At 36.2% G+C, this 11601-nt stretch overlaps 1 protein-coding gene across 2 annotated transcripts; it reads left to right on the top strand.

Annotated features, from left to right (window-relative positions):
• Positions 1–2664: 2664 nt before the first annotated feature.
• Positions 2665–10798, top strand: LOC121295092 (zinc finger protein 143-like). Of its 2 annotated transcripts, none has more exons than XM_041219425.1 (15): positions 2665–2797; positions 3255–3347; positions 3512–3595; positions 3940–4023; positions 4131–4324; positions 4412–4492; positions 4824–4946; positions 5210–5285; positions 5578–5703; positions 6109–6288; positions 6444–6671; positions 7359–7504; positions 7782–7940; positions 8296–8421; positions 10216–10798. In XM_041219425.1, the coding sequence occupies exons 1-15, from the start codon at positions 2686–2688 to the stop codon at positions 10291–10293; spliced, it is 1890 nt and encodes a 629-aa protein (XP_041075359.1). In that variant the 5' UTR covers positions 2665–2685; the 3' UTR covers positions 10294–10798. The 2 variants fall into 2 exon arrangements, with proteins under 2 accessions (XP_041075359.1, XP_041075358.1); XM_041219424.1 differs by having other exon boundaries at positions 3500–3595.
• The last annotated feature ends 803 nt before the right edge of the window (positions 10799–11601 follow it).

Genomic DNA, 11601 nt, shown 5'->3' with positions numbered 1-11601 from the left:
TCCGTGGAGAACGGCGAGTGGGATCGAGGGAAAAGGGGACACTGTTACAACACATGGGAAGGACAGAAACCGAAAAATATTGTATTATTAATTAATGGATACCGGGTTCTGGTGCTGCGAGAGTACTGCTTTGCTTTGTACATTTTCGAATCTCCTACGTAATGTAGGCAACCGTTGCTGAAACTAAATATCACCTCATTTTACTGAAGTTAAAAAAAAAAAAAAAAAAAGAATTGTCTATATGTATTGAATAAAAAGTAATGCGCTTTTCAAAACTTATGTTCATTCCCGAATGCCCTAATGTGGGACATTCGAAATGTAGTAAGTGTAATCAGCCTTTTACAGGAAGAATCGTTACACAACTGTGATCGGATATACAAAATACCAGTTTGGTATATTTTTAATTGAAACGATTGTTGAGCCAGTGTTTGGTTTATTGAGATACACCCATTGAATAAATGTGTTTTCTGAACATCAATGCACTTGGTTTTTTATTTTAATTTAAGTACAGTGCGTTCTGGAGTTACGGTTGACCAAAATGTCATTATAGAATAAGGTTGGACGTTAAATTGTGCATTTCAAATGAATTCGATTTATTGTGTTTATATTATCTTTTATTTATCGGTATAATTTACAAAGCTTAGCTTGCTTGTCCTAAGCTAACGATTGTAATGCAGTCCTGTGTAGCCTAGCTCGCTGGATATAGGGAACTGCAAAATGAACTTTGGCTTGCGTTTCTTTTTATTTTTTTATTTTTTTAAAAAGATCTACCAACATTATACATAAAATATTACAGTCAGACAAATTTGGTCTGGATGCAAACCGCCAAAAGCCAGGAACGTGTTGCATCTCCCTGGGTAATAATTAGGGAGCCACAGTCTGTCCAGCACTTTTGGAAGATGGCAATGTCTAACCCCAAGTTCTTCAGTACAACCAAAGCCTTACTGCAGTTTCATCCTCTCTGCTTACATTATACCAAATCCTATGCTGAGACTTTGTGCCTGTGATGCCCTATTGTAATGGGGTACATGTTTATTTTTTATTTTAGGTTTATACATTGCATAACCCATTTTTTATCTTAACTGTTCCAGGGACATGGAAAAAAGTTTTGATAAACACAAATTCAGATATTGGGAGTTTAAACCCATCTGAGTTGATGGTGATCAGAATTTGTGGGGAACACTCCTCTAGTTCTGAATGTTATAGTGCAAAGTTTTCTGCAAACGTGAAAAATGACACCTTGTGGTTATGCTTAATTCATATAAGTGGGATATGTATAATATATTAATCTTTTCAAGCACACTTTCCATAAATCTACCTTCTAAGTTGTTTGTTTAATATTTTGCAATGTTGCATAGTGAGCCATATTGGATTTCAAGAGAGGGGAACAATTCTGCAAAGTCCTTGCCTGTCCGCATTGCGCTCAGGCTGTGTGCACACCCTGTATTAATCAAAAACCTTGTACTCCCTGACTATCATCTCTTTGGCCTCAGTATAGAGATGCTGAGAATATGTAGATCAGACAGGCCCAAGAAAGCATTGGTATATCCATTGCAATACGGATGTAGATGAATATATGACAAATGCAGCATTGTCATGCTTCCTGCTTCCTGGTTCTTCTGTTTGCACATACACAACATTCCTGAAGATTCCCAAATACTAATACAATGGTGTAAAATGTCACACTACTGTACAGCATTCTGAATGTTGTTTTTTGTTCTCCCTCAAAGGGGCAAGGTGCTAGAAAGCAGACACTGACTGAGGCAAAATAACTGCCACAAAGAGCAGGCACACAAATGAGTGCCATTAGCAAATCCATTTGTTTCACATGGCTTCAAATAGTATTTACCTTTAACCATGATGGCAACACTTTCACGTATGAGTTTTTTATTTGAGGGAAGGTGCTAAATCATTAGAAGTTTGCATTTGTTCAAATAGAGTGCAAATGTTTTGGGTCGTTCCGTTTCAAGAGGGGGGCGATGTGCTGTGCCAATGAAATTTATGCAGAATGGTATTAATGAGAAATTGAAAAACCCAAAGTTCCAGCTATCTTGGCCTAACAGTTTGTACCCCAATGTTTGGGGGAATAGTTATTTCTCTCCCTCCTTATTCATGTTGGATCTCTTGAATTATTTGAAGTAGCTCTTAATCTATTGAAGCACACATTTCACAAATGTAATCAAATTAAACTTGACATCAATGTAAAAATAAAAATAAAAAAATAAGACATTCCCCGTTTTGTCAACCATATTTCAAGGTACATCTATTTTTACCATGATTTCTATAAGTAATTAATTGTTGTAGGCTGAAAAAGTTGTTGCATCTTTGACCTCACCTTTATCCTAAAACCATTTTTATATGCTTAAGTTTCTTGTGCCATATTAAAAAGTCAGCCCTAGCTTTGGAGAAAATTTGCCATTTTGAATATTTGAGCGACAGTGCGTTCCTTTCAATTAAAACAAGCTTTGCATAAAACTAAAGTAATAACATTAACAACAATAAAACACTGTTGGGTCCTAGACAGAGCCAGCATAGAAGCAGTAGCTGTAAAAAGTTCCATATACGTGTACGCCATATAGAACCTGAAACAAAGAAAGAATGACAACCAAACCTGATTCTCTTGCACAGTGAGGTCCTCCTGTTCCTCCTTGGTGTATTCAGTCTGTTTTCTTGTCCAGGTAAATCATGCTGTTGGCTCAAATTAATAGAGACTCTCAGGGGATGGCAGAGTTCCAGGGAATTGGGGGAGATGCTCAGCACGTTACTCTGTGCCTGGCCGAGACCTTAGCGGTAGCAGGTTGGTGGAGTCCTGTATTTTTTAAAGATTTCTGTTTTGTGAAGCATTGCTAAGTGTTGCACTACTGGGGAATCTGCACTATAAACCACCAGCTATTGCTCCAGTCCCATTATCTGCTAGTTTTGCTTTGTTTTTGACAGCTTTCAAAATAAACTAATCTGTGGCCAACATTTAATTAAAAGACTGGCTGGCATGTTTAATTTTATGCTACAACAATTCAAGGTTGCATGTAATATTGAACAACAAAAGGTATATATTCTGTTGCTATGTATATGTTGAATTACTAAATTATGTAATTTTTTTTTTTTTTTTTTACACACAAACTTTTGTATGCATGCATATCAACACATTTGCATTCTTAATGCATAGAGATGTACAGGCAATTTTAAGAACGATACTGATTTAGAATCCTGTCTCAGTTGCCAGCTGAACCATTTCTATTTTGAACTCTTTGTAGATGGTGATCAGCTGGAAAACATGGATGCAGTGAGTTTACAAGCTGTGACACTAGCGGATGGCTCCACTGCTTATATACAGCACAACCCAAAAGGTAATGGCATTTTCCTCTTAACCCAAAAGTGGTAGCAGAATATTTCAAGCTGTCACTTTTAATGCCTGACAATTGCATAGGCGAGAGGATGGGATGGTGAGTGAGGTGTACTTTTTATTTTAGAAAAAGCTCAGTATAACTGAAGACTACAGTATCTTTTTCAGATGGCAAGTTAATGGAAGGGCAAGTTATTCAGTTGGAAGATGGCTCTGCAGCGTACGTCCAACATGTAGCAGTGCCAAAGACAGGTACAATGAAGTGTGTTGCTCTGTTCCTCTAATGGTGTTTCAGTGGTGTCCTATTCTTGGACTACTCCATGTTAATTTAATTAAAGTAGTCCAAGACTAGTGCTAATCAAGGTGTACAAAAGTAGCTGTAAGTGTATTCACTGTGTGCTTTAATGCAACTCCTAGTCTTTTGAGAGGCCAGTTGTGTGCCATGAGGACTGGGCTTATCAAACCATATTGTTTATTTCTGTATGGACCTGTTATATCAAATATTTACCAGTATTGTTTTCAATAATTTCGAATGGTTTCAACTTATGTTGCTCTAACCCTGAGATTGTTATACATTTTTTTGCATTATCTCGTAGGAGGGGACAGCCTGAGGTTTGAAGATGGTCAGGCTATACAGCTAGAAGATGGAACAACAGCATACATTCATCACGCCCCAAAAGGTACTTGAATTATCTTGATAATACACTAAATCCCTTTGTAAGCTCTGCATCATTTTATTATATAGTACATGTAAAACCACAACAACAAACTGTTTTTTTTCTTTAAGAAAATTATGAGCAGAGCGCATTGCAGGCAGTCCAGTTAGAAGATGGCACAACTGCATACATTCACCACGCAGTCCAGCTTCCTCAGTCAGACACCATACTGGCAATCCAGGCTGACGGAACTGTGTCAGATATTCACACGGATGGCACCATAGACCCAGAGACCATAAGCGTACTAGAACAGTACACAACAAAGGCAAGCCTCAAAGTTTCTAGCTACAGAAGGATTTTTTTTAAAAATAAGTTATTGATTACTACCCAAAATCTTAAACACTCTGTTTAGGTACCAGTGGAAGTGACTGACTGTGTTACCAGCACTGGAATAATGAACCAAAATGAGCAGGAGAGCAACATACAGATGCAGGTAATCTTACTTATCACCTCTTTGCTGCAAGTTTCCAGTTCTGAGATGCATTGTAAATCTGTAATCATCAACATTTTAAAGGGCAAAGCTGAGTTATGACACTTCAGTATTGAGAGTTATTATTTCTGAGTATATGTTGCCACGTTGCTTGCAGACCATGTCAAGATGCAACGTCTCATGAGATTATCCTGTGAGCAAATGTTAAAGAAACTTGGCTGAAGGTGACACTTAGAGATATGCAGCTTATACAGTAAACCCTGAATAGTGCTTTGTGTGACGGCATTTGATTCCAAAATTCTGATTCTTTATTCTTTGTTCTGATCTCTCACAGATTGTTCTTCAGGGCCATGGAGCGAATCGGATTGTGACGAAATCTCAGCACCCCAGTGAAAAGGCTTTCCGCTGTGAATACGAGGGCTGCGGGAAACTCTATACAACAGCACATCATTTAAAGGCAAGAACATCTGCATAGAAATATCCCTGAGGCAGTTTTGTGCATTGAAAGACTTGAAGCTAGTTTATTTTAAAATATAAAGGTTAAATTTTTTTTTTTAAATTGTATTGCTTTAAAGCATAACAATATTTCTTTCTGTCATGTAAATAGGAAAAATTGATACAACAATGAACCAAAAACTAAAAATGATGTATTTTTTATTGTTGTCATATTTGTTGGTGGATGCGTTCATGTTTTCATTGTGGTCTATTGTTTGTATTCAGGTACATGAAAGATCCCACACTGGTGACCGACCGTATCAGTGTGAGCACATTGGGTGTGGAAAAGCATTTGCAACAGGTAATGAGGTTTTACTGATATTAAATCCATCGAATAATGTATTGTGTATATAATGGTGTCCTTCTGTCTTATTGTGTGCATATAAGTATTTATAGTGGATATAGATCTTGGAGATCTATTTATTCTTAATACCAATAGTTGCTGTGGTGGGGTTGTATCTTACTGGCATACTGTACTTGTTAAAAAGGTTTTGTTATTCAGATAATTATGTAAGATATGTTTAAAGCATGTGTTTGAAAGAAGAAAGCGGACAATGACGTTGCTTTTTTTTTTTTTTTTTTTTTTTTTAAAGGTTATGGCTTAAAAAGCCATATCAGAACACACACAGGAGAAAAACCATACCGCTGTCAGGAAATTAACTGCAATAAATCATTCAAGACTTCAGGAGACCTGCAGAAACACATCCGAACTCATACTGGTACAGTTGGAGCACTTCCAGCAATACGCAGATACTTTGCTATTGTTTCTATTCTTCGGTTATTACAGTGCATATTCTGTTGACAGCAACTGAGTACATGGATATCGCTGCTTGCATGTATTGGGGGGGTGGGGGTATAACACTGGCATAAACTTTAAGTTACCATTTCATGCATTTCATCCACATATAATTATGTCAATTATGACTATAGCTTTGAAGTAATCTAGGCTGACATGCACTCTGTGTAGTGCCCTATAGCATATGCCCCTTTTTCATAGCAGAATAAAGGAAACTGAAATGGTAGTCTTAAATGATGTTGGACTGCTTTCTATAGCTAACAAAGCAGCTTGAACACCTCTTCAAAATTAAAGCCTCACCCATCCTAAATATCTTTATTTCCTGCAGGTGAAAGACCATTCAAGTGTCCTTTTGAAGGCTGCGGCAGGTCTTTCACAACGTCAAATATCCGCAAGGTTCACATCAGAACTCACACAGGAGAGAGACCCTATTACTGCTCAGAGCCAGGGTGTGGCCGGGCCTTTGCCAGCGCAACCAACTACAAAAACCACATGAGGATACATACAGGTGTGTGAGCCTTCCCATGCCTTCCACTTACTTACCCTATGAAGGTGAAAATAAAAACCTGGGCATTCAGTGAACACTAAAAATAAAAAAACAGCATGCAGTCAGGGCCTGTCTGTTAATTATTTTTCTGATGTTTAATTTGTTTCTATCGACAGGGGAGAAGCCTTACGTATGTACAGTACCTGGCTGTGATAAGCGCTTTACAGAGTACTCCAGCTTGTACAAGCACCATGTGGTTCATACTCCTTCCAAACCGTATAACTGTAATCACTGTGGGAAGACCTACAAGCAGATTTCCACGCTGGCTCTGCACAAGCGCACTGCACACAACGACATCGAGCCCATTGAGGAGGCACAGGAGGCTTACTTCGAGCCACAGGCAGGTCAGTATGGAGAAGAATTCAATATTGTTTATATAGGTCAGAATGTTAAAGAATACAATTGAAGGTCCATTTGTTTAAGTGAGGGTGAGGAGGGCAAGTCTACCTTGACTAAAGACAGAATGCTACTAATCAAGTGTAAGCCTTTTTTATTTTTCAGACATGCTAAATCAGTACTCAGTACATCGTAAGTACATAGTAAGAGTACATCAGTACTCTACTTATAACGTTGTTTTGTTTTATTTTTTTCAGGGTTTTAAACCTGTAACTAAACATTAACAATATCATTACCTCACCCTCTTACTAGTCATTAATTTACCTAATAATAATGTCAATGAGTAATCCTGACGGAGAGTATGTTTTATTGACATTTACATCAACTATTCCACAAGGTCAATAAAATAGATAGGAGGTGCATGTAATGTTTGCTCTAGGGCAAAGTTTAACATCAAGAAGGTCCCCCCTTATTTTTTGTGGCAATTGGCAAGCAGAGCTGTCACCTCTTTCATCAAGAAAGTAAAATACCATCACCAGCTATTAATTACACACCTTGGGAAAGAAAGGACCAAATTTCATCACAGCTTCAGCATTTTCTTAAATGCCTCCCACAACTAAGTTGAATAATGAAAAGAATATGTGCACATGTCCCATGTTGGTTTGAATGTATGAAAATGTGTTCTGTTTCAATAGATTCCATTGAAGACGTGATAAAGTCGCAGGTTTCATACGTACAAGGGGTTGAAATGGAGGACACGGGGACAGCACAGGTTGAGACAGAAAACCCATCTGGAATGGATCAACACGTAGCACTTATTACACAAGATGGGACCCAACAGGTAGGCTCATGCCATAAATATAAGCAGCAAAATATAGTAAACAGGAAATTGCTCAGTTAGCAGCAGTTTAATTAAGCAATTTAGTGGACATGGCAAAATTGACTAACTTTAACAAAAGTGCTATCTTTTGATCATTTTCCAAATCATCTAAGGTTGTTTTCTGGAATGGGATGTTTCACGTTTGTTTGAAAGCTGTGTAGAAATGTGAGTACATCATCATAATTCTGTCATGCATTTCTATGACCTAATAGTACTTCCCCATTCACTCCTTGTGCAGGTCAGTATATCCCAAGCTGACATGCAGGCTATGGGGAACACTATCACTATGGTAACACAAGATGGCACTACAATCACTGTCCCAGCACACGATGCAATCTTCTCTTCAGCAGGCACACATTCGGTCACCATGGTAACAGCAGATGGAACTGAAGGACAAGTAAGGTTTTTGTTTGTTTGTTTTTTTCTATGTGATTGTTTTCATGGGATAAAAAATACACGACTGCTCAAAAAGTTGGAAAACATGACAATGGCAATGACAATCACCACTTGATACATAATATAATGTACATATGGTCAATAGCAAGATATGGAATTGCTTACGACCCAAATAAAACAATGTACTGTGAATGAAAATATATGTAAGTCAATGCATTTCTAATGTTTCTTACTTTTGATTTTGTAATCTCCTCTGACAACAGACCACTTTTTAAGTTGTCTCGTGTGCAAAATAAAATAAGCTTGTTTAATTGAGCATAAATACCTGAAACTTGACCACTTTTCTCTTGTTGAAGGTTGCCATTGTGACACCAGACTTAGCCACATTCCATACAGCCCAAACCGACATGACCCAGGAACAGCATGAACACCACCCCGTCACATTACTGGCAACATCCAATGGTACCCAGATAGCAGTTCAGGTAAGTGCCACCGTGACTTCAGACGTGTAAATATTAAAGCAAGTGCATAATGAATTGATTCATTGCATGGGTGTATTCATTCAGTCAATTTTTCTTCGTTTCACCTGTCAAAGTGAGCTTTTGAAGATTTAAAGCTGCAATATGACCTTTTCCATTCATACTGTACTTAGGTAAACTGTAGCTTTTAGTTAATCTGGTCTTTATAAGAAAAATCATCATTTGGAATATTGTTAGGAAACAGGTGGGTGATGTAGAGAATGCAGTTTAGCTGTATCTGCTTTGGGGAATGCACTACAGCATTGTACCCATGAGGAAAAGGCAGGTAAATCAAGTTGATGTTTCTTGGAAAGCAATAGCTAAGAGTGACGGATTCTTTAGAATGTTTTGAAGATTTATTGATCACAGGTTAAGAGATTTTGATGTGTAACGACAGTAATGCTGGCATTGTTACAGGAAAGGTCTGCAGGAAGCTGGATTCATGTCAATGCTTGTTAAATTATTGTGAAAGTAGAACATAGCAGCACTTCAGATCCAAAGCCTGTAGTAAGTGTACAGCTAATGTCAGGACTTCCTATTTGCTAACAATGCATTACAGTGACTTGCAGAATATGCCAAATAAATGGAAAGATTATGAAATGAAAATACAGAAAAGTTGGTTGTTTTTTGGTATTTTTTAGAAGCGAGTAGTTTTTCGAGATTTACGATTATACTGTAAATACAGTTTAATCGTAAATCTCGAAAAACTACTCACTTCTAAATCTTTTGTAGTCATTTTTGTGTTACTTTAGTATAAATACATGTTAATTTGGATTCATATGTTGTTTTTTTCTGACTTTATGTGAACGGACACACATTTTCCCATTTTCCCATTGGAAATAGTGATATTTTGAAATATCACTGTTCTGGTCACAAAAGCAAAGTTTGTGGGGAATAATAGCCATTTTCTATACTTTTGAGGCATAAGCAATTAGGAAATAACACTTACTACCCAGGAACAAAAATTGTGTTACATAGTGTTATGTGTGCTTTTAATTGTTTTAAAAACTATTCGGAATCCTGCAGTGTTTTTTTGTAAAAATGACACTTCAAAACTGGTAGTAGACTGCATTTCTACTATGTTAATCCAAACCAAAGAAGTCATGTAAAAAAATGTATGTAAATGTTTCCAATACCCTGTAAAACTAATCGTACCAATCCAACACTATTGTCTTTAAATTTAATTTTCACAACAGTAGAATGTGTCTTGAACGTTTTTGTTGATTTATTGAATTTAAATACGTCACCTGCCTTTTTGATCTGCTAATCATGTTAATCTCTCTTTTAAACACACATATGCATGGCAAGAGATTAAGCTAAACATTCTTTAATACTATAGCATTTCACAGACAAGTCAAACCCTTGATAGCTTTGATTAGATTACTTTGCCACTATTTGTTCTTCTTAACCAGGCAACTTTCAGTAGAGGGAATTAAGGACTGTAGTTTTCGGTTTATTTAATGTAAATGAGATGCAGGAGCCAAATCAATTACCATTAAAAAGCAGTCTGTATAGTTTGGTACAAAGTAAAAAAAAAAAAGTGATTGTGCTGTTAAATCAGCAGTCAGCTCCTCCCCAACACATTATGAAAATCTAATATGGGATATACACACTAGTTAAATGTTTTATTGTAAACCCCATTTGCATTTATTAACTTTTAAGACCCTGTGATTTTGCACTATTTTATATAGAATATATGTTTGCCTCTTGCTCTTAACATGTACTGTACTTAATTCTATATGCCCTTTTTTCTTTTAGTTAAGTGAACAACCATCATTAGAAGAAGCCATCAGAATAGCATCCAGAATACAGCAAGGAGAAACGCCAGATGACTAATGGACAAAAACCGCATTGCAGAGCAATGCAGTAACTAAAACATTTAATCACAGACTTGCAGGAACAGTACAGCAAAAAGAAAATGCAAGCTAGGATTTTGCAAATAGCTCGCCAACATCTTAGACACAGCAAACCAATTAGTTATCCTTGTAATTTTGTGTACATATGCATTTGAATATGGAATAAATCATGTATTTTCCTGTAGAGCTAAAGTGTTTGCCTCCTTAAAGTATATCCAAGTAATAGGGGGAAGAAACTGCATAAAAGTAATAATAAATATGTTTTGCAGCAGTTAAGCACTTTTAAGGACTGGGACAGATTTAGACCTAAAGTTTAAGTTTTTTTTAGACTTTGATACAAGTTTTTTGTTGTTTTGTTTGGTGATTCTTGATTAACTCTGTAAATATGAGCTGTTAATGCTGCAAATGCTCCTTATGTTTTACCTTTGATTATGTATAAATAATGGATAAGCCTTGTTTGTGCAATATTAAATCAGTACAATCTACTGCCTCTTGTTTTATTCTGTTCTTTAAGTAAAGGTATTTTTCAGATAGTCTTTTTAACGGCATGGTCACTTGAATGAATAATTTGTGCTCTCTACTACATGATTTACATTGATTATAACAGCTGTACTATTTATGAAATACAAAAAACAGGAAGTAGTCAATGCTGTAATTCCATCTCAAGAATTTAATGGGAATTTAAAAAAAAATTGAAATAAATACTTGCATCTGATCAAAGCAATGGAATTATAAGGCATTAGAATACATTACCTGCTATCTCTATATCATTGGAGCAAAATCAATTACTTCATTTATCTTCCTAATAATAATAATAATAATAATAATAATAATTAATAAATCAGTTGGTATATAACACCTAAACACCTATAAACATGCCGCATTAATGGGGTCATTTAAGTATAACATTACTGTGATTTAAAATGATATTGACGAAACAGCATATTTGTTACAAGAAGTTTGCAGTATTGTTTTTGTTAATTGAATAAAAGGTGTGCTGCTCTAGAACCCCATTTAAAACATTACCACTGGTACCACAGACCATAATAATGAGTACTCTTGGATTACCTTATGCAAGGTTTGAGAAGTGTGTAGTGCTGGTCAGATTAACAATAGACATAACTCAATTTGATTGTCCAAACAAACTCCAGAAATATTTCAAATAGTTTTAGATTTACCTCATGGTTGTACAAATGGGTGATATTTTATTATTTGTAGACCCTCTATAAATATGCATATTATTATACCAGAGACACAGAGAGTTGTATGTAATCTAATTTATTTTGTG

Source organism: Polyodon spathula, chromosome 19, assembly GCF_017654505.1.
Source record: "Polyodon spathula isolate WHYD16114869_AA chromosome 19, ASM1765450v1, whole genome shotgun sequence".
Lineage (NCBI taxonomy): Eukaryota > Metazoa > Chordata > Actinopteri > Acipenseriformes > Polyodontidae > Polyodon > Polyodon spathula.
The sequence above is the reverse complement of the archived record's forward strand: the minus strand, read 5'-3'. Positions and strand labels throughout refer to the sequence as shown.

Bases quoted from the DNA above. Each gene is read 5' to 3' on its own strand.
- LOC121295092 (XM_041219424.1), top strand. From the start codon at position 2,686: ATGCTGTTGGCTCAAATTAATAGAGACTCTCAGGGGATGGCAGAGTTC. The intron at 3,348-3,499 runs GTAATGGCATTT...TGAAGACTACAG, and splicing joins TATACAGCACAACCCAAAAG to TATCTTTTTCAGATGGCAAG. The intron at 6,672-7,358 runs GTCAGTATGGAG...CTGTTTCAATAG, and splicing joins TTACTTCGAGCCACAGGCAG to ATTCCATTGAAGACGTGATA.